Consider the following 26,860-nt stretch of genomic DNA (forward strand, 5'->3'; position numbering starts at 1 on the left):
GGTGATCAGTTTTGCAAAACCAGGGTTGGGAACTTGCTCTTTATTTTCCTTAATGAATGTATAATTTAATTGTGAAATCTGAACTCTTTAGAAGAATTTTTAGGGACATATCCAACTATATGTCAGTTTTATTTAGCTTTAAAATCCCCTCCTGCACATCTTCATAGTTTACCAACTTAAACTCTTTCAAAACTCGGAGTTGAAAAATGTATTATAAGTTAGGATATACCCATACACAAACAGAAGCACAACAATTTAATTGCAACATAAAATAAACATCAAGGGCCTGGCTAGTTCGTTAGCTCAGTTGGTTCCAAATCACCAAGATTATGGGATCAAACCCTGGTCAGGGCACATATGGGAAGCAACCAATGAACACACAACTAAGCAGAACAACAAATGAATGCTTCCCTCTCTCTCTCTTTATTCTTCTCTCTGTCACTCTAAAAATCAATTAATAAAAAAATAAACACCTACCCTTTCCAAATTACAACTTTAAAGTTTTCTATCAAAATTATCTCCAAAAAAAACTTATGTAATGAAAATAATAAATCTGACCAAAAAAGATGGCTAACCTAGTAAACATTCTGCCATACACTATAAATGCCTTATACCATAGTATCTATTTAATTCTAATCTAATTATAAGCAATATCCTCTAGAATATCTTGGTGATAATAAAATAATATACCTTATTATGAATTGAAGAGATATTATCTGAAATATTTTTTGCAAGTTAAACTTAAAAATAATATTAGCACTACTGAATAAAAATCCCTTATATGCGATTTTAATCAATTGTCTTCTTCAAGTTAATATTCCAAGGTGGTTGCTCCCAAACTTTCTGTGAATGGGTACCTTTTAAAAATGTCATAAATTCTCAAAGTGATAAAGTTAAGTTTTATTCGTTCATTCACAGTCTGGTGGGGTTATTGATTCAGCTGGGCCTTGCAATTACTCCACAACCCAAGGGTTGGAAATCACAGTTCCAACGTGATGATAAGAGCACTGAAGAAACCTGTAAGGGGCAATCAGGGTTTGAATGTCCCAGAGCATTCAAGGCTCTTCCATAAACATTAGCATTAAAATGCACTTACACCTTGCAGGTTTGCAGAAAAAGCAGTATGCACTCTAAACGAACTCTAAGGATCTGTTTTCCTCTTTAATTTTACAAAAGAAAGACTCGAATCGTACCTCAAGAATAGGACTCCAGTCCAGGACAGAAGAACTCATAAAAACCATTCCATTCCTTGAGACAGTAGCAGGAGAAGCATTGTCAATGTTATGAGGCTCAAAAACAATCTTGCAGTTTGGAGCCATGGGAATCCGATCACCATTGGCAAGGGTTAGAGTTCTGTTATCATCCAAAACGGAATTGAGATTTTCAATCCAGATAGCATCTACTGGACCATCAAGAACTATCCAGATATGATCCCCTAGAGTAAACAGCCAGAGGCAGAGAGAAAAGCACACATATACAAACTTAGCCCTTAATGAGTTTCTCTAAACAACAACCAAACACCAGTATACATCTAAACCAGGGGACTCAAACTCACGGCCGGCCCGCAGACTAATCCACGAAGTTCAGAATATTTTGGACTTCGTGGATTAGTCTGCGGGCCGCACAAAATTGTTCGGCGGGCCGCATGCGGCCCGCGGACCACGAGTTTGAGACCCCTGATCTAAACAATATAATGTTAGTTCAGTACAGACTTCATTTTTTTATATACACAATTTTCTTTCTGAAGAAGCCAACTTCCTCCAGTGATTTTATAGGAGAATCAGGTTTTCTATAGTAGGCTTTACTTTAATAAGAACACCATTTTTTAAATATTCAATGAAAATAGTTATGGTAAAATCACTTTATTTAATACAATCAATTTTCCTTAACAGCTTTTTCTACCTATTTTATTCTAAGATATCACACGAATACAAAAACATTTTTCCTAAAGGAAAATAATTTCCTTCATAACAGAAAAATAAAGAGGGGGGGAAAGGCATTTTGAATACACTAATCAATAATTTCAGTATTTCAACATTCACAAATATTATATAGATTTATGACTTCTTGGTCATAACTCAAATATTATATGCAGAATATAGTTTTTCTACCAATTTTAAAGAGCCACCAAAAATTTTATTTAGAAGTGCATGCCAAAAATAGTACTTATAAAGCATCTTTCACCTTTCTTAGCCCTCAATGTTTTCCTCCAAAGAGTAGAAAATATTCCATCAGTCCAGTCATTTGTGGCCACGTCAAGCCGACCAAACATCTGTGGGGCTGTAATTGCTTTGGGATTCATCCTCATTTCTCGGTGTGGTTTTCCACAATCTGTGCAAAGCAAATTCAAATTTTAAACAACTCGTGTGTACAGTGAACCATCATTATGCAACATTGCACTAATTTGCGGTATAGAGACAGCAGGTGTTCAAAATATGAAAATGCAAAATTACATCGAAATCCATGTCTTACTGCATTTTCAAGTTGCCATAATTAGGCTCATATTTTAATGACTAAAGCACATTTGTTTTTATCTTTCATAAAAAAAAAAAGACCTGCATGTTATATAAGACGAGAAAAAGGATACTATGTTGGAATTGGTGAAAGAATTCATATAATCTGGAAATTCTTCAAATTTCACAGCTCAAAAAACTTCTGGTTTACAATATACTAGATTAAAATATATATGAAATATTATCTAGAATGCCTCAATCTCTCCACCGCCAGCTTTGATGCTGGGATGTGCTTTGGCTCATTTGGGAAAAGAAAAATGAACTAAACTATTATGTGGCAGAAATCAAGAACTTTCTATTGTAGTCAACCTCAAAAAAGATATTGGAATCTTCTAAACTCTAAAACTACTCTAAAATGTGCTAGATTCTGTACATAAGGGACTGTGCTTAATAAGCAGAAAAGTGGCAAATAAGGTTGAAAGTATAAAACCAGAAAAATAGGTGCTAAAATATTACATACCTTGGGAGAGATGAACACAGGCCCACATACCCACCTATACACTTTAGAAAAGGTGTGACTGACATTAAAACCTACTGAGAAAATTAGACTATACTTTTCTGTTTTCAAACTCACAGAAAGAATCAAGGTAATTATTTGCAGTATTTGACAGTGCTAAAGTTCAACTTAGTCACAATTCAGCTTTTTCACTAAATTATATCCATAAGACTGGCAACGTTTTTCCTTTTAAATCTAATCACACTTTACAAAAGGCCAGCAAACTCTTAAAGTGTATGAGCGAACCATAGGTGAGATCTGGACTTGGTTTGTTTACCCATACAAGAGAAACTATCAAAAATTACTTTATTTTGGTAGTAGGTAGAATTATATAACTTTCATAACATTTTTTTTACTAGTCAGTAAGAGAAGGGGAGGCAGAGACAGACTTTCACATGTGCCCTAAACAGGATCCACCCAGCAAGCCCACTAGGGGGCGATGCTTTGCCTATCTGGGGTAGTACTTCATTGCTCAGCAACCAAGCTCTTCTTAGCACCTGAGGTGGAGGTTATAGAGCTATCCTCAGTGCCTCAGACCAACTTACTCCAATCAACTCATGGCTGCAGGAGGGGAAGAGAGAGAAAAGTGAGAGGGGGAGGGGTAAAGAAGCAGACAGGCACTTCTCCTTTGTGCCCTGACCAGGAATCAAACCCAGGATATCCACACTCTGGGCCAATGCTCCAACACTGAGCCAACCGGCCAAGACCAGAATACCACAACATTTTAATAAAAGCACTGTAAGGGTTGTTGTTTTATTTTACCCAAAAAATTATTGGTTAAAGTAATTCCTCTAAATTCTCCTCTTGGGCATTTGTTGAGTGTTCTGATCATCCCACCCTCATGGACTTTGCATTACAGCAGGCACCTTTTTCTTGCTGTCACATTCTTATAGGCACCAGACCACCCCACCTGTCCCTTAGTCTATTCTCTTCATGACCACCAGAACCATGTCTTCTACACACATGGTTGACCATAGCAGTCTCCACCTGAGTGGCTTCCCATCCCCTACACAATAAAACCTCGGTGTTTAGCATGACTTACAGAACTCCTCATGCCACATCTACTGTACTAATTTGAAGTCTCCCAAAAGTAAAGCCCTAGGAGAGGAATGTAGATGGTGGGAGTCAGCTGGGAGTCAGGGGAAAGAGAGAATGAGACAGGAAAGGAGGCAAGGAAGGGTGCATTGTTGAGTGGTCACACAGGCAGTGTCCCTCCAAAAGACTGGAGGTAGAACATCGCCATCAGCTCTTCTCTCCCTTTAGTTGAGGGTAGGGCTGTTTTGGAGCACTCATTCCCACCTGACCCCTATTTCCAGGCTAAGCTAGTTCCCTAGCTTCAAGAAAATCATAAAGCCGAGAAACTGGAAGAAATCATTGGTGTTTGGGGCAGAAACTGTCCAAGAGCTGCATCTACGTCAGGGGCAGGGTAAAGGGACGGCACGGGGCACCGAGAACACCTGCTGCACCTCCTCATCTCCCCACCCCCACCCAGACACACTACACTTTGTTCATGCCGAAGGACTTGCCTAGGGATACTGTGCTCTCTCCAGTCCCTTCTGCCACACAGTCGTCACAGTGCTGAGAATGCCTCTTACCCACCTGCGACTCAGCTTTCGCACCTCAGACAAAGGAGTGCCTGCACTGTAAGCCTTTCTACAACTCCTCGGGAAAAGTTTCTGCTCTCCTTCACCTCTGCTCACAGAGTAATTATCCAAGCTTTCCCCAGAGTAATTCGTGTTGACTTTTAAGAATCTGTCCCCAGTCTGTCACTCATCACACTGTAAGCTCCTTGAAGATAGGGCCATTTTTTTCCTACCTGTTTTCCCATTTTTAGTGTAGAATCTAGCAAATCCTCCAAGTATAGGCCATGAGGGAAATGTAATGAAACCATACATGGTGAATAGGGGAACAAGTAACATGCCTGGGTCCTGCACTTCTTCAGCATAAGTTCAGCCCAATTACCTTCTTAATCTTTTGGATAATTAAAGTTTTCAGCAAGAAATAAACAATGTTTTACTTAAGATAACAAGTGTTTGGCCTACCCATTAAAACTAAGACAAGGTTAATAAACAGGAAATACTAAAACCAAGAACAAGTTAATATAACAACAAATAGGTTAATGATTAATTCATCTTTGCACAGAGCTTCTCCAATACCAGGAATCCCAAATGAATTACATAATTTAAACATATTATACATAATGTATCTGTATTGTTTAATATTATGTGTTCATTTTGCTCAGGTCATTGTACCAGGTGCATTTGTAGTTAACAGAAGGCAGTTTCATAACAACAACAAAAGTATTAAGCATAATTTGGGAGGGAAAACACATCATTGTAAAGCTATGCAAGGCCCTGGCTGGTTGGCTCAGCAGTAGAGCATCAGCCTGGCATGTGGAAGTACCGGGTTCAGTTCCCAGTCAGGGAACACAGGAGAAGCACCTATCTGCTTCTCCACCCTTCCCCCTCTCTTTCCTCTCTGTCTCTCTCTTCCCCTCCCGCAGCCAAGGCTCCATGGGAGCAAAGTTGGCCCAGGTGCTAAGGATGGCTTCAGGGCTTCCACCTCAAATGCTGGAATAGCTCCAGCCACAACAGAGCAATTCTGTCTGACTGCCTCCCTGCTTCTAACTTCATAAAAATACAATAAATAAATAAATAAATAAATAAATAAATAAATAAAGCAAGCAAGCTTTATTTATTCCAAAAATCAATTTTAACACCACACTGACAATCACTTGATAAGTCCTGCAGGTATGCGCTCAGTTTTGGTAGAGTTAGATGCTAGCTGAGAGCATTGTCCTGTCAGTGTGAAAACCCAATAGATAGAACTTTGAGGTACACAGTTCACTGCACCCCATAGCTGAGAAAACTGAGACTAAATCTAATGTGTGCAGGACCGTAGAACAAATACAGGTGATCGCCAGCAACCAGCAACCCAGCATCCATGTACTGGGATTCCAACCAGGCACCTTTCCTTGTGGGACCATGTATGATACATTCCAACAGCCAAAATTCTATGAAATTTTGGAACTTAATTCTGCCACAGCTAAGGACTGCCAATGCTCTCAGGAATAGAGTCATCCACGTCCAATCAGAACCAGAGAATACAGGAATAATCATGAACATGGCAATGACCAAGACCTCCAGATAACCTTGGGCTATGGACTTAAATGTGAGACTTAGGGATATGTGGGGGAAATTTTTTATTTATTTTTTATTTTTTTGGTATCTTACCAAAGTTAGAAGCAGGGAGGCAGTCAGACAGACTCCCACATGCACCTGGCCAGGATCCACCTGGCATGCCCACTAGGGGGCAATGCTCTGCCCATCTTGGGCATCGCTCCATTGTAGCCGGAGCCATTCTAGTGTCTGAGGTAGAGGCCATGGAGCCATCCACAGTGCCCAAGCCAGCTTTGCTCCAATTGAGCCTTGGTTGCAGGAAGGGAAGAAAGAGATAGAGAAGAAGAAGAGGGGGAGGGGTGGAGAAGCAGATAGGCGCTTCTCCTGTGTGCCCTGACCAGGAATCGAACCTGGGACTTCCACACACCAGGCCGATGTTCTACCACTGAGCCAACCAGCGAGGGCCGGGATATGTGGAAATTAAGTGCATTTATTTAACTTTACCAGAAATATATCTGATTCCAGGTTGGAAACTAGTTTATATGGATAGCTAACATTTATTTCAATGTTTATAAATAGAAGTGTTCTGGGTCTTTATTTAGAAGTTAAATGCTGTTGTTGTGACCAGAAATATGCCATAGAAATTTAAGTCTTGTTTTTATCAATTAGCCTATGGTAAATTGTTTTCATTATATGTTGTTTGGCTTAAAGTCACATTTTCCAAGAACCTATGGACAATGTTAAGTCAGGACTCACAGCCTGTGGAACCTAAAAAAGCCAGACTCATAGAAACACAGAGTGGTGATTATTAAGTATTGGATGGTAGTAGAAATGAGGAGATATTAGTCAAAGGTACAAACTTCCAGTTATCAAATTAAAAAATTTGGGAATCTAATGTATAGTATGATGATTATGGCTAATAATACTGTATCATACATTTGACTATTGCTAAGAGAGTAGATCTTAAATGTTCTGACCATGGAAAAGAAATGGTAACTATGTATGTGATGGAGCTGTTAGTTAATACTATGGTGATAATCATTTTTCAATGTATAATCAACACATTGTATACCTTATACTTGCACAACAGTATGTGTCAATTATATCTCAATAAAGATGGAAAGAAATGTCTTTCTCCAATAGTCCATTAATGTGATACATTCTCTTTAAAATCTACCCAATAATCAGCAAAGCAGCATTCCCTCCTATAAAAATATATTAATGCACCTACCTTGGCTTCCTCTGGGGAACTCTGATGCATCACAACTATACTGCTCACAAAAATTAGAGGATATTTTATTGCTTCATATTCATTTTGAAATATCCCCTAATTTTTGTGGCCAGTATACTTAAATGTGTCACCAGAGCATTGCAGGTTGGCTACCCTCTTACCTGTCATGGCTTTCATCAAGGTGTGGATGCAGGTGGTTTTCCCTGCTCCGCTAGGCCCCAGGGTCATCATTCCATGCCGAACTCTCTGGGTTTCAAATAGCTGGATGACTTTCAGTTTCCAAGGAGGATGGTTGATTAAACCAGCTTCTTCAACCTGAAAACATAAAAAACTCCTACATTGTACAACAGCTGGGAGGACTTTACCATTGTGCTCCACATAAGCATAAACAAGCAGTGAGGGGTAGAGGAATGGGGTGTTATTGTTGAACACGTATGGGGTTTCAGTGTAGGAAAATGAAAAAAGTTCTGGAGATGGATGGTAGTGATGTTTACATAATAATGGGACTGTACTTAATGCTCTTAAAATGTCCACTTAAAAATGGCTAAAATGGGCCCTGGCCGGTTGGCTCAGCGGTAGAGCATCAGCCTGGCATGCGGGGGATCGGGTTCGATTCCCGGCCAGAGCACATAGGAGAAGCGCCCATTTGCTTCTTCGCCTTCCCCCCTTCCTCTCTGTCTCTCTCTTCCCCTCCCGCAGCCAAGGCTCCATTGGAGCAGAGATGGCCCAGGCGCTGGGGATGGCTCCTTGGCCTCTGCGCCAGGCACTAAGGTGGCTCTGGTCACAGCAGAGCGACGCCCTGGAGGGGCAGAGCATCACCCCCTGGTGGGCAGAGTGTCGCCCCCTGGTGGGCGTGCCGGGTGGATCCCGGTCGGGCACATGCAAGAGTCTGTCTGACTCTCTCTCCCCATTTCCAGCTTTGGAAAAATACAAAAAAAAATAAAATTAAATTAAAAAAAATTTTTTAAATGGCTAAAATGGTAAATTTTATATAATGTCTTTAAGCCATGACCACAATAAAAATACATATTGCATAAAAGAATGGATATACATAGACAAAAAGCAGGCTAAAGATAATCAAATGTTATGCCAAGCTAATAAGAAACATCCACCAATTTTCTTTGGGAAATGAATACATTTATATTAACATTTCACTGAACATACACCTTAAGTAAATTAAAAATGAAGATTCAATTATCAAATGTATTCTTAATGTTTAATTTAAAAGGTGACATTTAATAACTAGGAAAATTTCTAGCATACCAAGTTGAATGAAATTCCATATAAACTTCAAACTCTTTATAAACTCACTGGATAGTTTTTATCTATGAGATACAGGTACGGAAATTACTTTGTACCAAACTCTTCCAGTTTAATCTTCAGAATAACACCATGAGACTGGTACTATTGGTACCTTCACATTACAGATAAGGAGACTGAGGTACAGAGAGACTAAGTAATTTGGCCATGATTAATACTTGTAAAGTAATGAGGTGGGGATGTGAGCCTAAACAATTCAGCTCCACAGACCTTAACTAGCATACTGGTGTGAATGGTTTCCATCAATAACAGGGCCACTAGCTCATGGCTACCTGGACATGTGGTTGTGCAATGGCAGGAAGAGCTCTGTCACTGGAGTGCAACAGTCTCTCTGAGAACAGCAGTCATATCCAACTAGGTCCTATGCCAACACTGATTAGAATTTAAACATTCTGTGGTTTGTTTTACTATATTCCCTGAAAATATTAATCAAGTAATTCTTGTATGTAAATAGCAGAAATTGTGCAAATTACCTAGCAATTTTTATTGAAATTAAATGTATTTATTCTACATGTAATTATATTCATTAGCAATAACATATTAAATAATATATTAAAATATACTCTGATCACCAAGAAATAAAATAACAGCAGTCACAGCCTCAAGCATTGTTCTCGGAACCCACAGATTTGGGTCGCACATGCTCCACTAAATTCCCATAAAATTCAGATAGAACAGACACGTTCTTGATGCCCTGTGAAATGTATTACCTGTCTACTAATTGCCGCCTCCAGCTCAGGGTAGCCTGCCTTGTCCAGAAGAATATTTGGGAAAAGATCTTCAATCAAACTCAAAAATAAGGGTTCATCCTCATCAATCTCAAAAAGAAAACAAAGGGAAATCAGACCAACTATTTTGGTAAAATCATAGCAATATCCAGGTATACTGATGATGTCTAACACAGCCAAGATTATTTTATCATAATCATTAATAAATAAAATATCATGTTTTTGAAATTGAAAAATATTTCCTTCATGTTTCCCATGAATTAAAAATTATTTTTAAAAATAAGGAAGAGAGGAAAAGGTGAAAGTAGAGAAAAAAAAAGAAGGAAAATAATTATTGCCCACATGACAACCTTCTTATGAAATAACTAGCTTAGGATGTTGCTGCACGGTCTAAAATTTCTAATTTAAAAAGAATTTTTAATGAGAGATAGTAGCAAATTCATGCATTGGAATTTGGTTCACACTTTTATTTTGAAATACAAATATATCATTCTGTCATCCTGTACATAGATCCACTGACACTGGACAATTGATCGACCGTGAAAAGAAAGGATACACAATTTATTACACACTTGTAAAATGTATATACAATATTCTGCCAGGCCCTACAGACTTTAAAGAAGATGAGATTTTAACTCAAAAACACAAAACTGACTCAAAATATTTGGAAACTTAACACATGGATTTTTGAAATCCATTTGAATTCTATTGAAATAGGCATATGTTAGTCGCTGCAAAAAGAACTGGAAAAAGTGTAATTTAAAGTTATTTTCTCCAGCACTTTATCTGATACTTAGGCATTTTAAGTGAGCATATTAAATAAATATTTCTACATCTCATTTGTGCTTATTTAGTTGAACAACTATTTAAGTGAGTAGAAAGTTTCCATCTGTGAGCCTCACCAGTTTAGAAAGATTCATGTCTCGTAGCACACGCATGACGACTGTGGACTCCGTGTCTGCAGGGTTGGCTCTTTTTGCTGCTCCCAGGGTTCGTAGGACTGATAGAATGTTACGCAGACCAAAATCATAATGTACCTGAAAAATCAGATGTCTGCCATGCTCACTTGCTATATTAACTTACACATGAAAACTATACCAATTTGATAGCAGACTTGTTCATGATAACGAATAAATGCTGATTTTCCTTCAGAAAGCTTGTACGGTTAGCAAAGCAATAAACTTTTTGTCAATATGTTTTTGAGCAAATAGAGAATACCCAAAAGAGTCCTGTCTTGTACAACCATTCATTTAAGCCCTTAGATCAGAATTAATAGGCATTATCTTGACAGGGAGAAAGAAAGAAACTTCCTCTTTGAGTACAGAGGTCTTCTTGAACTTCTTAATCAGTCATCCATAAGAATATGTCCTCATATCTCTGAAGCTAAAATTTTGAACCAGAATCTCTTTTTATATATGTTTATATAAATATTTGTTATATTTATTTTATATAACACATTATTTATATAATATATAAATATTAAATATATTATACACACACATATCTAACTTAAGATTCTGTTTCTATGAAGAATTCTGACTAACAGAAGTTGTAGCACTCATCTTACTGGAACCTCTTTCCCTTGCTGACTTTGAGAAAGCAAGTGGCCATATTGGAGAAACCCAGGTAGCAAAGAACAACACACAGGCCACAGGAACCAAAGGTGTCCTCCTCCACCTGACAGCCAGAAAGAAACTGAATGCCTCAGTCTTACAACCTCAAAGAAGAGAATCCTGCCAACAACATGAGTGAGCTTGAGAGTTCTTTCTCCACCCAACTGTCAGATGAAACCACCGCCCCAGCTAACGCCTGACAGCAGCCTTGTTGGACTCTAATGAGAGGACCAACTGAAAGTTATGCCAGGACTCCTAAGCCACAGAAATTGTGGGATAATAAATATGCATCGCTTTAAGTTGGTGATATTGTGGCGACATTACTACATAGCAATAAATAACTAGCACAGAAGTAATAAATAATGAATTTTCTGCCTCTTTATTCTGAAATCCCATGAAGTCAGAACCTGCTACTCTAAACAGTGCAGAAATCTGGCAAAGAAGTTGCAATAGATGAGAAAGACAAACAGCAGGGCTTGGCCAAATACCTGAATGAGCTTGGAAGTGAGAAGAGTAAATGATTGAGAGGTTTCTGAAAACTATGAGAACACATACCACATATTATGATAAATGTATCAGTGGGATAAAGAGAAAATATTAATATCCATAATGCTTTGGCTCTTAAATCAGTCCAGATCATATTCACTTCATTTCTATGCAGTAAACATTCATTTATTTAAATGTACTCCTTAATAAGACTATGTATGTAAAATTATGTTTGTAATGACACAACTTTCTTCTTTGTATCAATAAAGTATCTGTCAAAACCCCAGCCTATAATTTGTTAAAATGAAAAAACTTCACTAAATGGAAAAGTGAAACATGCATAAATACATAGAAACCTTCAGAATGTCACACCTGCTTAGAAAGTTGTTCTTCGCATAGTTTGTAGAGCGTGAAAAACTTCCTGGCCAAAACAATGTTGTCAATGAAACCACAGCTAGCCAACTTCACCCTGATGATAATCTGACGGTCAGGGACCATCATGGCCACAGAACGGAAGTTAATCTTCAAGTTTTCCGGGAGTTCCTGCCTCCCAGCATAGCCAGGATTCTATACAAAATAAAAGCCAAAGGTGAATGGTATGATCATGGGGCAGCGAGCACACATGATATTAAAAAATCTATTATGTACATACCACAAATCTGTCATGACAGCCAGAGAATTCATTTACCTATCTCCCTTTCTTTTTCACTGGAGAGATTAAGTGGTAAATTATTAATATGAGCTTTGTTTAATACTCAACGCTTTCAAACAGGAGTGAAAATTACAACCCCAATTTCCATTCATTGAAATCGGGTGACATATCACCAAGGAGATGCGTGAAAACTGTGATTAAGAGGCAAAAATTCAGTAGATCCTCCTTACCATGGTTAGGAAAAGTCCAAATTCAGGGCTCATAGTCACTTTATCTCCATCAGTAAAAATAAAAGACTTTTTACGCTCCTTTTTACATGTCAAAATAATGGAAATTTGCTGGGCTGCAACGGAGAGTACTGGTAGATCGATACGGTTAAATTCATCAAAGCAACCCCAGGATCCAGACTGTGCCAGTCCTTAGCAAAGAAATAAAATGGGAAATTCAATTAGTATGTAATTTTAGAAAGCCAAGGAAAAAGACATTATGCAGCTGCCAACACAAGCCAGAGATAAGCTGGTTCAAAAATAAAGTGGAAAGAATAGATCATGCATAGAGTGCCCCCAAAATAGCTCCCCGTGGGACACTTCATCTGCAAACACCCAACCTGCAGTGTGATGAAGAAATATTACAAAAGCCAGTGACACTGACATTTGATCCACCCAACACTGCGAAGATTCAAATTTTCCAAAAAGTTTTAAAAGTTGAACAATGACTTTAAAGTGTAGTCAAACTGAAAAATAAGGAATATATTCCATTATTTCACCTTAACTTAAATTTCTCATCAAATTTAAAAAAAAAAAAAAAAAAAAGAACATAACCCTTACCTTTAAAAATCCGCCCAAGCCCTCGGAAATCCATCTGATCTGAACAATTGAAAACCACAACATATTTCCCAAGACATCGCCCCATGTCTTTGGTAGTTTCTGTTTTGCCTGTTCCCGCAGGCCCTGCGGGGGCTCCTCCCATACTCATGCCCAGAGCCTGAGCCAACGTGATGTAACACCTTGAGGGACAGAGACATCACTAGAACCAAAGCATGGCATAGAGAACAGACCTCTGAAACATCACAGTGAAACAAAACCCACACAGAATTTTAAAAACCCAAGATCCAGGCCATTTTTCCCCTATATAACATACCCAAAACTGCATTCTAAAATACATTTATCCTTATGGATGATAACACGTGTTAAGGAAAAAGGAGGGGGTGGTCTATGGTCAAAGAAGCTTCAAAACTCTTAAAATAATATACGTATATATATTTTATGATAATGTATACTGAGAGTCTCCAAGTAGGAAAAATAGTACATAGCAGTTCCGAAACCAATTTTGTAACTTTGTTGCAGCAATCTAACACACCTGAAAAATGGTATTCTAGGAAACAGACTGGGAGCCATTAAAGTAGATCAATACCTTTTTGAATCTGAGAGTTCATAATTTGATGTAGTTGGAGGCCAATGGTCACATGAGAATTAAATCACACATTGCTAAATAATCCCATCTTAAACCAACTTCTGGGAGCATACACTAAATAATCAATCTCTAGGAAGTATGCTCCAGAGATGAGCACAGATCTGTCAGAGCATCTCCATGTATGTGCTTACAGACATGCACATACTCTCCCCAGATCATCATACATGTATGTGGGCCTCACTCCATCCCTTCTCTACTCTCCTTTCCAGTTTCTTTGTTGCTTTTAAGAATGTCATCATTCTGGACTAGGATTTGAGCTTTTATGTGATTTAGTGGCCCTTTCAAAGCTCTCTCAGAGTGCCTCCGCATCAGATTGCCATAAGTTCTCTGATATCAGGAACTTGGTCTGGTGCCTACCTGTACCCCCAACTATTTGCCTAAACCTTGGCACCAAGTACTCTATGAATATTTGTTGAATAAATGACTTGTGCCATTCCAACTAGTTATGCACCCTTATCTGCTCCCTCCCATCCCAATAGTCACTAGAATTAGAGATGAAGAAAGTGATCACAATATCAAAGGAACAGTGACCCAGCCCATGACCTAGACAGAATCAATAACATGTAATTTAGCCAAATCCATCAGAAACATCACTGTTAAATATTCATCTCACTCTAGATGTATTTAATCACATAAGGAGAAGTGCTTTCGATTCCTATTCTTAAACAGCATTGATTCTAAAATGCTGGAAATCTTCCTAAGGCAACAATGGTGCATACATCAGGAGTTTGATGGAAGCACAGAAATGCTAAGGAAACTGAAGGGTTCACAGTAGAATTTTCTTTCTGGAAGCAATAACAGTGTGTTTATAGGCTGATGAGAATGATCCAGTAGGAAACAAAAGTTGGTGATTCTCCCAGAGAGGAATAACCATTGGTATGAGGTGTTGGCTTTGGATGGCAGTGCTAACTGTAGCCGGGAAGCAGAAGGGGGAGCCAGCAGCATAAGGACAGGTGCCTTGGTCAGCAGACATGATAGTGGGAAATGAGGGCACATTCTCTCTTGTGACAGCATCTATCTTCTCAATAAAATGAGAACCGAGGTCTTCAGCAGAGAAAGAGGAAGAGAGGAAAAGCACTGGAGATTTGAAAAGAGAAGAGATGTGAAATAAGTATATAAGCCTCAGGTTTCTCAAGGAATTCTTCACATTCTGGGATCATCCACCCTCCACTTCAAACAGAGATAAAACTTCAAAAGGATGTCCTACAGCAGGGGTCCCCAAAATAAGGCCCTCGGGCCACATGCGGCCCCCTGAGGCCATTTATCCGGCCCCCACTGCACTTCTGGAAGGGGCACCTCTTTCATTGGTGGTCAGTGAGAGGAGCATAGTTCCCATTGAAATACTGGTCAGTTTGTTGTTTTAAATTTACTTGTTCTTTATTTTAAATATTGTATTTGTTCCCGTTTTGTTCTTTTACTTTAAAGTAAGATATGTGCAGTGTGCATAGGGATTTGTTCATAGTTTTTTTTATAGTCCAGCCCTCCAACAGTCTGAGGGACAGTGAACTGGCCCCCTGTGTAAAAAGTTTGGGGACCCCTGTCCTACAGCATCCAGTGCAAATCATCTTCAGTCCAGACGTAATAAGGAATATGAAGCATTGTGAAGATGAGAAAATTCTAGCGTAAACTGATGCACAATAAAAACTCTTACTAATCCTCCATTCTCAGCTAAGAGTGAGCATTTCATTCAGTAATCATGAATTAACAAAACAAAACAAAAAAAAAAAACAGGCTAGCCTTTTCATAGTGCTACTACGTCAAACTTTTACATTTTGCCTGATAATATTTGTGATCTAATCACCCAGAGGTTCATTCTGTGAAAATGGCTGATATTCAACCTCAGCTTCTACTTAGGCAAAATACTGATTTTAATACATGGCCACTGTGTCCAAAATAAGTCTTCAGTGCACCCCTGAACAGTGCATATGCAAGTGGCTGATGCCACCAAGTTCAAATTAGACCAAGTGAATTACAGAGTATTGGCCAATAAAGGACCCTTGGAGATAACCTGTTCATCCTACAGATGAGGTAATGGTCCAGGGAACTTGCATGGCAGCTCTAGCTAACACAGCTGGTAAATAACAGGCAGAAGGCATAACTAAGAACTCCCGATGTGCAGGCCAATGTCCTCTCCATTGCTTTTCCCCTGCATTGACACTCAATTTCTTTCCTGCTAGAAAACCATCTTAATTGTCTTTGTAATGATAATAGGTGTCACAGTCCCCAAAGCAGTCCTCAAGGCCCATGTGATCTGCACCTATGGACACACGGTAATTAATTCCTTTTCTTGCCCATTTTTATGTCCACGGAGGTCACTTAAACTTTGACTCTATAAAACTGAAAGCAAAGGAAGCAACATCTGTTTCACACACAAACCTATATACCCCATGTCAAGTTAAGGATACCGGATTTCAAAGACTTTGGTATAAAAAAACTTATAAAACTTAAAGAGACATTAAGCAGCAATGCTTTGCACAACACCAGAGAATAAAAATCTCAGGGGCCAGGGGAAAGAGGTTGTGGAATCACAGAACCTTCCCATCACCTGTCTGTGAGTGGAGTTATGACAAGCCTGTCGGTGCAGCCTAAAAATTCATTCTGGTATATGAAAGCCACATCTGTTATGTGAATCATCATCTTGTCAGAATCTTCGTTAAAATAAAATCTGCACTGTTTCAGCCACTCAAAGTCTGTAGGGCTCTTGATATGCATGTGACACTGAAATGCAAAAGGTCCAGGTTAGAACTGGGATGAGAACTATTTACTAAATACATGCATTAGCATTCATGGATATTATAACGTGAAGTAAAAGGAACTCAGAGACCACTCAACTCATTCAGAGATGTCAACCACATCACTATCCAACCCATTCATCTGTTGATCAGCATAAAAAAAAATCTTTTAGAAGATATGAGTATGGGAAAATTCATAGCCTCTCACTGTGATCCCCAATTTAAACAGCATGATATATTTTCATAGTAAGATATTCTTTTCTTAAATTTCCCCCTTAAGCACCCAATACCACAGTCCAAATCATGAAATAAAGATGATGAAAAACATGTTTTGGCGTTCAAAGAAAAAGTAAACAATCTGATGAGAAAAAAAGGCATCTCTTATGAATATGTTAAAGTACATTGTTGGTTTTCTTTAACTCCATTAATGATTTTTCCTAGGACTTGCTGAGAGCCAAAATTCCTAACCCTAATGGCAGGTTATTGCTCAGCAATACTTTTGTCTGAATGTTTTAAACAAAATTTTAAGCCACTTTAATCATTCTTCTTTGACAAATAAGAAATCTAAAATTACCCTGAGCCCTTTATTTCCGAGAGAGGTAAAGAGGGTGCTTAAATAGTAAGAGAGGAGATTAGCACACAACTGCTTGAAGGTGCTGCCTTTATTCCCATTCTATCAGAACCAATCTTTCATAATCTTTTTTACATAATGGGGTGAGACACGATCCAAAAAATTATTATGAAAATAAGAGCTTCTTGCCTCTTATCTAATGCCCTATTTTATAGTGAAGGACAAACTTCATTTCTTTTCACAGTTCCTACTTTCAGTAGCTACTAAACCCTTTTCCACCCTATTCTCTTTTAAAGGCAAAAATAGGCATGACACCTGAATGTCACAAATTATATTAGTAAAGACCATTTGTGGTCAATGACATAAAAGGTACTTGTTTAAGAAGTGATTTATCAAAAAGCCTTAAGGGAAGCATTCAGTGGCTCTATTAGCAATATTGCTTATTAATTTCGTAGCAAGAAACTGGTAACCTTGAACTAATACCTAAAAGGTGCACATGACAAATGCTTTTCAGAATGCTACATGACATATTAGTATTTCAAATAACCACATAATGAATTTTAAAATACAGTCTAATTACCTCAATAACATCTTAGCAGAGATTATTGGAATACGACTGAAAATTCGGCTAAAGACTTAAATGAAACCTGAGAAACACACTCTTATTGTAAAGATGAGTCTTTGCCTGAATTTACTGTTTTCATTGAATTTATTCAAACTCATTCCAATGGGCAAACACAGATAGTATGTGCTTTTCTATATATGCTACAGCATTTATAAAGCATTTACCAGGTCATCAAAGATATCCCTTTGGTGCACGTGAATAGTGATCAAAGTCTCATATTTAACTCGTTCCACGGGACTCAGATCCCTGGTTGTGACATCTATCAATGTATTCAGCAGGTCCAAGAAAGACTGATTGGTTTTCTGCATGATTTTTTTATCAAACTTGGCATTGCTAAGGGCTTCTTCTGAATCCCGTGTCCATATCATTTGAATTCCTAATAACCCAACCTTGTGGAAATAAAAAGGGCTTCGTGAGTATATATAAATATAATTAAGTAAAAATTGCAGTGTATTGAATGTTGGGGTTATTATGCAAATATGTCATCCTTGATTACTTCAACTTGAGATGCTGTATCAGAACCTAGGAAAACACTATTGACATTGTTTACCTGACAATTAAATATGTCTAGACTCAAGATGTACCTATAATTTTTTCTTATAATTCTAAGTCATTTACTATTTAAGTCACATTTCTCCCTAGCTAGATTTTAAGTTCCTGGCAGAGGACGCGTGTGTCTTAAACATGCTTTTCCCAAACTAACACAGGGTTCTTACATGCAGTGGATACTTGTAAAATATTTACTCATCACAACGACTAAGAAAATACTGTTTTCTGTATTTTAATGCTGACATATATTTCTCATTTTTCTGGTAAATCATCCACTCAGTACATTTTTATGATTTATATACTAAAGAGATTCAGTTAAGAAAATAACCTTTAAACTAAACAAAATATATCAAATATCTCTATAACACATTTATGTATTATACATATATAACCAAAAAATCTGTACTTAAAATCTTTCAGCTTATCTCTATTTGGCAAATACTTATGAAAATCCCAATATTGGTCAGAGTTTACTAGAAAGAAGCCAGTTTACAGTAGAAAATGTATGAGCTCTAAAATGACTGTTCTGTAAAAAAATACTTTCCAATTTCAATACACTGACCTGAGCAGGGTAGGAAGAAAGAAATTCAATCAGTTGGAAACCTGTTTCTTGAATATTGTCAGCTGCCTGGTGAATCACATGATGTAACGAGGACTGAGATTCCTCCAAGAGAGAATTAAGCCAGACTTCCACATTGCCCTCAGCCATCACAGGTTTATTCAATTCAATCGTCTCGCCCTCTCGAGAGGAAACTGACAGAATGCGATCATAGACCTATGTTAAAAGCAAAAAAAAAAAATAGCTATATTCATATAAAGAATAAATTCCTCCATTGCCCTCATGTCAGTGTTATCCTTCCGACAGAAGCTAAGCTACAGATTATAGCATAAAAGTCAAAATATGATATAAAATCAATTTCAAAACAGTAAAAAAGAAGTTATCTATGAAATCTAAAAGGGAATACTAAATCAATTCTGAAGAGTCTATACTTTGAGAGGGGAAAACTTGTTTTCTAAAAGAAATATTCAATACAAATATGATGATCAAAAAGCCTCTAGTTTCCCAAAACAAAATGAAACTCTCTAAAAGCCTGTCATCCACACCACAAGCTTATCAAGTTGACATCAGCAGTGACCTGGTCAATATGATCAACACAAACACCTTACAGGGTAACTCCCAATTCTGTACTCAACAGTGTGCTCCTTATAGGAGCTCTTGGTTGCTCATAAAGTTTTCTAATTCAAACCGAGTTCCTAATCTGGTCATTTCACTTCAATTTCCATGCAGTATGGCATGATGAGAATAGCAAGGTATTTGTGGTTCTAAAATACAGGGTTTATATGGTGCTCTGCCATTCATTGATCATGCAGTGTTGGAGGACATGTCTCTAAGACTAAATCTCTGGCCTAAAAATAGTCGTTAAAAATTGTGTCTTCCCTACTTCTCTATCCAGCTCTCTGGCTGTTCATGCCAATTAAAAAATAGAATGCAGACTATAAAGTAAATGTGAATGTATATCGTTTTTACTCTTTAGTAAGTGAAATATTGTCCCCTTGGTCTCAGATTGGAAATAAATCCTAAATCTCAGATTTAAAACTGTATTAGTAAAGCCAATGAGTCTTAAATTTCAGGGCCTCTCACATACATGATCCTCTTCCAAGGTCCCAAATATAAATTGGTATCTATAATTTTTTTATAAGATTTAGAGCCCACAAAACCAGGATTTGCCACAGGCTATAGATACCTTATAGTAGAAACAAAAAGTAAATTAAAATAAACAAGTGCTATGTTAAGAAGTAATTGCTAACCCTGGCTGGTTGGCTCAGTGGTAAACCATCAGCCTGGTGTGTAGATGTCCTGGGTTCAATTCTTAGTGCACACAGGAGAGGTGCCCACATGCCTCTCCACCCCTTTCATACCCCCTTATCATTCTCTTCCCTTCCCACAATCATGCCTCAACTGGTTTGAGCACACTGGCCCCAGGTGCTCAGGATGGCTCCAGGAGCCTCCACCTCAGGTGCTAAAACTAGCTCGATTATGTGTATGGCTCCAGATGGGCAGAGCATTGGCCCCAGATGGGGGTTGCTGAGTGGATCCCAGTCAAGGCACATGTAGGAATCTGTCTCTCTATCTCCCCTCCTCTCAACTTGAAAAAGAAGAGGGAAAAAAGAAGAAGTAATTACTAAGAACAGAGGCTAAAAACGAGGAAATTTAAATTATCTTTAATATACAGTGAGAGAAAGAAGCTTCACCTAGCACCATGAAGTACTAATGCTATAGGAGAAGGATTTGAGCAAAATGTCACAAAAAACTTCCTGGGTAATTCAATCCCCTCTTTCAACCAACAAATCTGGCAGATCTACACAAACAATGATTTTAAATCATTCCCATGTCTTACTCTCCTCTCCACCCATTCTCTCAGTCAAGGCTTTGTTGTAGCAGCTCAGCCCTTTCCATCCAGACTTTGCAGTCACTCCTGACACTGGGTTCCATGCTACCTTCTATTCCACCACCTACACTGAGCCAAAGAAATTTTCTGAAACACAAATTAGGTCACTGCCCTGCATAAAAACCTCCCATGTCTTTTTGCACATTCACGAAGAAGTAGAATTCCACAGTGTGATGTACTTGGCCTTTGGAATCTGGTCCATGCCTCCTTCTCCCTTTATTCATCACTTCTTGTTGTGGATTAAACTGTGCTCCACCCACCCACCCCCAAACTATATATGTTGCAGCCCAATGCCCAGTACCTGTAACTGGGACCATATTTGGAAATAGAGTCTTTGCAGATATAATCAAACTAAGATGAGGTCCTAGATAATGGTGGACAATAATCCAATGACTGGTGTCCTTAGAAAGAGAAGAAAATTTAGACACAGACACACAGACACACAGAGAGAATGTTATGTGAGGACAAAGACAAGGATTGAAGTGATGGTCTACAAGCCAAGGAACACCAAAGGTATCTGACAAACACTAAAAACTGGGAGAGAGGCATGGGACAGATTTTCCCTCAGTCTCCAGCAAGAAACAACCCTGCCGACACCTTAGTTTGGAATTCCAGCCTCCAGGACTATGTGAAAAAAAAAAAAAAAACTTCCATTGTTTCTGTCCAGGAAAGCCTTGAGAAACTAATACACTCCCTCACAAACCCACAGTCCTAGTCCTACCTACACCTCCACTTGCCCTTCTTTCTGACCGAACCATGCGCCCCTTATTCACCTGCCCAGTTATGTTCCACTCACCTTCAAAAACGCGTTCAAACACCATATTCTCCTGCGGGAAGTCTTCTCGCATACCCCTCCCACTCAGATTAGGGCTCCCTGACAAGCATTTCCATGATTCTTGTGCATAACAGTAGCACAGTAAGTCAAAAATTACCAACAGTTTGTCAAATGTCTCTTGAATGTTGTTCTGCATAAAACCAACTTCAGTACTATTTATATGTTTCCCCAGGGAATTTTGGAAGAAGGAGTGGATTAGAGAGTATCACTGGGAGCTGTGCAAATGTATTCTCCCTCACATAGAATGATCTCTTTTAGGACCCATACAACTCCATGATCCTAGAAACTTGTTGAGAGTGTTAAAAGGAAAAAAAAAAGAGAGAGAGAGATTTCAATCAAGCCTAATGAAAAACAGCCAACATGCCAACATCAAAGTGGGGAATTCTGTTCAGACCAGGTACTTTTTTATTAGGTTTCTTTGTTTTATCAAATTTCCAAAGTTAACTTAGCATGTAACACCCTGAAAGCTATATACAGTGCATTCTTAATTAAACCATTTGTTGTTTAAATATGCACTCTGGATATTTAGAAAAATCACACAGTTCTGAAGGTAAATTGAGCCCAGAGGTTTGTTTTTAATCACTGGCTAAGAGCTAACGGTGAGGGAAGTAACCCTTTGTAAACACAATCTGAGAGAGCTATCTGATGAAGACAGCAGAGCTCCTAAGATAAGGTCATTGCCGGCCGGTAATTAGAATTAGGCAAACCTTTTCATGGAACCTGACGGTTTTAATGTTGTCAAACACATTCAGCAAGTGGGCCTGTATCGTGTGCACGTCCGAGGCCTGGCCCAGGATCTCCAGAAGGGCCGGGTCTGAGACGAAGAAGAACCGAGGAAAGCAAAGCCGCTTTTGCTCCAAGTACCTAAGCGGGACAGGAAAAGATAAACGTGTCAACACACCTGGATGGAAAAAGGGGGGAAGAGTGTGAGACAATCTGATTTCCCCACAGACTATTCAGTAGTTTGGTTTTGTTACTAATTTTGCCAAGTAGCATTCCATATTCTGATTTCTGATGGGGAAACATTTCTTTTTCCAGAATTATTGGAAGAATCTCCTAATTTTTCATAAGTGTAATGAATGCAAGAAAAATCTTCCATGTTCTTTGTAGAAAACAGAAAAAATACGCACAGGATGTTTTTGTTTATTTTTACGTGGAGTCACAGTGCTGTCAGATAAAAGATGCATCTCATTCGTGGAATCGTGTCTTAAAAAATCCAGTGAATCCATCACCGAAGCAGAAGCAAAGTCCCGTTACAAACAAGCTCCGAGCTCCGGGAGAGGGCACGGGCTCTGTCCTCCGCCTCCAGGAGCTGCCCAAACCTCAGCGCTACCGTCACTGCCCTGCTTCCAACCCACTTCCGGGTCTCCATTCGCTCTATTTTATTGTGATTCCTTGTGTTACAGACATCTTTTCCTGTTGTTATTCTCATACCCATACCTCTGTATCTTCATTTTCTAGCGCATGTTGATATATGGTCATTAATGCAGTTTTCATTGCAATTCCTTTTTGAAATCTTACCAGAAATACTTTTTAAACTCTTTTTTTCCTTTCTAGTCTTTCCTTTGAACTATTTGTCTTACTTTCTATTTGTATTATTTATCTGCTTGTAGTATTTGTTTCCTGTGTAAAATTATGGGGAGTTATTTTCATTTCCTAGAAGCAGAATCCTCTTAGAGTTTTTGCTACAAGACGACTTGGGTCCCACGCGGAAGCCAGGCAGCCGGCTCAGAGGGCTTCGCGGGAGACCCTCGACAGTCCACACTCAGTCAACTGCTGCGCACTGGACTTCTCTGTTTTGTCCAGTAGGACATCCAGGATGAGGGTCAGAGCTAAATCCTCGACACAAAAGAAACGGCTTTTTTTCAGAATCTGTACGAGGCAAAGAAAGGAAGGAGGTGTGAGGAGAGACTGCTGGTGAGGGAGGGACTTGGGAAGGAAAGGGCGTGTCTGACGGGAGGACAGAGTATGTTGTGATCCTCTTCCGCTGTCACAGGATATTTAGTAAAATAACATTACAAGCTACTGTTGGGGCAATTTAGATTTATTCCCTTTGAGCATGTGAAAAGCACAAAGTTTGGCCTCAAAGAGAGGGAAGGATAAAAGCAGAGATTGGTGGCCCAAAGGGTCTCTTCTTATACCCCATTGCCCCTCCTTTTCTTAAAGTCTTATTTTAATGCTCACAGTGTTTGATCTTGTTTTCATTAGCTTTTTACAGTACTTACTTTAAATATGCTAATTTTATCATTTTAAATACCCTAATCCTTCTTATGTTCTACAACTTTGATTTTTATTCTTAGTAACTTCCTTGCCAATTCCTCACCCTTTTTTGCCCTCCTCACAGTAGACCAGTCTGACTGATTCTCTTGTGAACCATTTAGACCAGGATGGAAGGCAGCATGTGGAGCGTGACAACCAAACTGCTGTGTCAAAGACACCATATTCCCGATCTGTGAAGACCCTTCCATCAGTGCAGATCCTAAGCCTCGGCTGGAGGGTGTCGTCTTTGTGTAAACATTAGGACTTCAGTGTTTATACTTGGCTTACATATTTTGGCTTACAACCTCTCCTTGGTAACAAATCCAAAAGCCAAGGGAAACTCAGTAAAAACTATGAGTAATTTTAGACGTTTTCTCCAAGGAGTTATAAAATAATGGCCAAATATCAAATGATACAGTAGAATATGTCCATAATAAAAAGAAAGAATGAAATAGAAAAGAGAAATTTGAGGGTGAGAATGTGTGTATCCTCTTGGTTCTATTTCTTTCTTTTTTTTTTTTTTTTTTTTTGGTTCTATTTCTTTAGAGAGCCCTAACTAGTACAATAATCAATAGTGTACCCACAATTTCTCCACACATATGACTATTCTAAGAAGATCAACAGTTTAGAAGGGACAATATTTAAAAGCATATACATTTCAGTTATAAAATAAGTTCTAGCAATGAAATGTATAGCATGATAACCATAGTTAATATGTACTGCATATTTGAAAGCTGCTAAAAATAGATCTTAAAAGTTCTCATCTCAAGAAAAGAAATTGTAACTATGTATACTAACAGAGGTTAGTTAGACTTATTGTGGTGATCATTTTGCAATATATAAAGATATCTAATCATGTTGTACACCTGAAACTAATATAATGTTATATGTATTATACCTCAATAAAAAAATAAAAGCATGTGTAGATAACTATTTTTAAAGTATTATTATTTAACATACTTCTACTTACATAATTTTATTTTGACTCACCAAAGGGGAAAAAGGAAAAATATTTACTACTCTTGGAATTCACTCAGCCTCCATATACATAGGAGTGTGCATATCGGTGCATACTGATCTTGTTATAATCTCAACTATTTGTGTACACCACAAAATGTTCAAATTGTTCTTGGTTGAGTATAATTAAATATTTGGTTTTTCAGATACTTGCACACTAGAAGGGCATCAGAAAAACAGGTGTATTAATTTTTAAAAGCAAGGACTGTATGAGAATGTTTACAAGATCTGGTCCCAGTAATGGAAAATGCCTTAAATACTATAAAATTCCAAAGTCAGGACAAATCTAGTAAATACTCAGACTATAATGCTCCAAACTATCAGTTTTATCCATGCAACTAGGTCTCAGCAAAAGAAAAATGACCTACTAATTCTGTCTAATCTCTCCAGTCCCTTCCATCTGTAGGATGCTAAGAAAGCCTTCACACAGCAGTGAACTTACCCAGTAAGGGATTTCTGACATATTTCCAACTGGTCCAGCAAGTGTGGTAATAGCTGCCCCATGGTTTCATCTCCGACACAACACTGGACCACATTTGGCATTTCATGCGCCCGATTCATGATCTTCACCCAAGACTTATCGATATTGGAAAAGCACTTGGCTTCCTATAAAAATGAAGTGACAGGGCACACATGGACACGTCTGGGATCTCAAGGTCAGCGCGCCTCCCACACCTCCCACAACGGCCAGGTTTCTGACCAGGTCAGGATACCCTGACCTGAAATGTCACACGTGTTCCAGTTCAGTTCTCCTCGGGCTTTTTGCACCTACCACCCACTCTCTTAAATAAGAACCTTTAGCTCACCCCTGGCACCCCATTATGTTAACTGAAAACAGATACAAAAGTAATAATACAATACGGGACAATTTGGAAAGAAAGGACACTGCCAATTGTTTCCACCAGTCATCTCAAAATGAAGTGACTTTTACGTTTTTCAAGTTTCCTACACTGAGCATTGAATTGTTTGTGTATTTAGAAAATAAAATAATCAGTTAAAAATATGATACAAAATTAATTTTAGTATACTGCTAATATTGTGGAAAAAATTTAATAAATTTTTTTTCAGAAAAAAATGCAAAACGCAGATTATTTAGGAGTGGGAATGGTTTTTATTTTTGTCATTAAAACTTTATTTTTCCAGTGAACATGTACTAGTAAATATGAGAGCAAGAAACTCTACCGAGTTCCTTCAATATTGTATGTGCAAGTTTCTACTAGTAAATCCAATCTGACATTCTTCGCCGCCGATTAAAAAAAAAAAAAGCCTGACCAGTGGTAGCGCAGGGATAGAGCATTAACCTGAGACACTAAAGTCCCAGGTTTGAAACCCCAAAGTTGCTGGCTTGAGCTCACACTCAGCCAGCTTGAGTACAGGTCACAAGCTTGAGCGTGGGATCATGGTTGCAGGTTTGAGCCCAAAGGTCAGTGGCTTGAAGCCCAAGGTAGTCAGTTTGAGCTCAAAGTTGCTGGCTTGTGCAAGAGGTCACTGGCATGGCTGGAGCCCCCAGTTCAAGGCACATATGAGAAGCAATCAATGAACAACTAAAAGTGCCATAACTATGAGTTGATGCTTTTCATTTCTCTGCCTTCCTTTCAGTGTATGTCTCTCTCAAGCACGTGCAAAAACAAAAAAAAAATGAACAAATATGAAATCAAAAATAAATACTTAAAATTTTTGTGTATGGAAACATCCATTGGTATCCAAAAGAATAAATCAGCTAACAGCTCTGTCCTCTACAATTAAACTGAAAACGAACCAAAGAGAAAGCTAGGATACCCTAAGTAAAGAGAACACTCAACATAATCATGCCTCTAAAACTCAAATATATTGTTAAAATGTTATAATCTTGCAAACAACTTAAGGTAATTGAGAAAGAATCCTTGAGATTTGGTAAAAAAATTTTTAAAAAATTAAACTATCTCAAAATACACTCCATATCTAACTAGTGAGATGATTACAATTTGATGAGGAAAGCATATTCAACACTTGAGGAGAGGGTCTTTCTGTTTGGGAGATTTTTTCCTACAGATTTCCACCCCTCAATTTTACAGTTCAAATATAATTGGGTATATTGTATAGTGTGAGTTATTTTAAACTGTCAGTAGCAGAAGAACAAATTATCTTACCATTGTCAAGCTAACTACTTCATAATTCAACACTGTTCCAGATTCTACCTTCAAATTTTGTG

At 38.3% G+C, this 26,860-nt stretch overlaps 1 protein-coding gene across 3 annotated transcripts in view; it reads right to left on the reverse strand.

Annotated features, from left to right (window-relative positions):
* The window catches only part of DNAH5 (dynein axonemal heavy chain 5), a 326,976-nt gene that overhangs the window by 123,695 nt on the left and 176,421 nt on the right, over positions 1-26,860 (reverse strand). For all 3 annotated transcript variants that reach the window (XM_066243771.1, XM_066243781.1, XM_066243766.1), the window contains 13 exons: positions 25,112-25,275; positions 22,101-22,257; positions 18,671-18,883; positions 17,724-17,948; positions 16,177-16,349; positions 12,986-13,164; positions 12,389-12,576; positions 11,879-12,073; positions 10,310-10,444; positions 9,390-9,497; positions 7,521-7,674; positions 2,185-2,331; positions 1,194-1,435 (listed from right to left, as the gene is read on the reverse strand). In XM_066243771.1, coding sequence (XP_066099868.1) covers positions 1,194-1,435; positions 2,185-2,331; positions 7,521-7,674; positions 9,390-9,497; positions 10,310-10,444; positions 11,879-12,073; positions 12,389-12,576; positions 12,986-13,164; positions 16,177-16,349; positions 17,724-17,948; positions 18,671-18,883; positions 22,101-22,257; positions 25,112-25,275 — 2,280 coding nt within the window. The remainder of the gene's footprint in view (positions 1-1,193; positions 1,436-2,184; positions 2,332-7,520; positions 7,675-9,389; positions 9,498-10,309; positions 10,445-11,878; positions 12,074-12,388; positions 12,577-12,985; positions 13,165-16,176; positions 16,350-17,723; positions 17,949-18,670; positions 18,884-22,100; positions 22,258-25,111; positions 25,276-26,860) is intronic.

This window comes from Saccopteryx bilineata, chromosome 1 (genome assembly GCF_036850765.1).
Source record: "Saccopteryx bilineata isolate mSacBil1 chromosome 1, mSacBil1_pri_phased_curated, whole genome shotgun sequence".
Lineage (NCBI taxonomy): Eukaryota > Metazoa > Chordata > Mammalia > Chiroptera > Emballonuridae > Saccopteryx > Saccopteryx bilineata.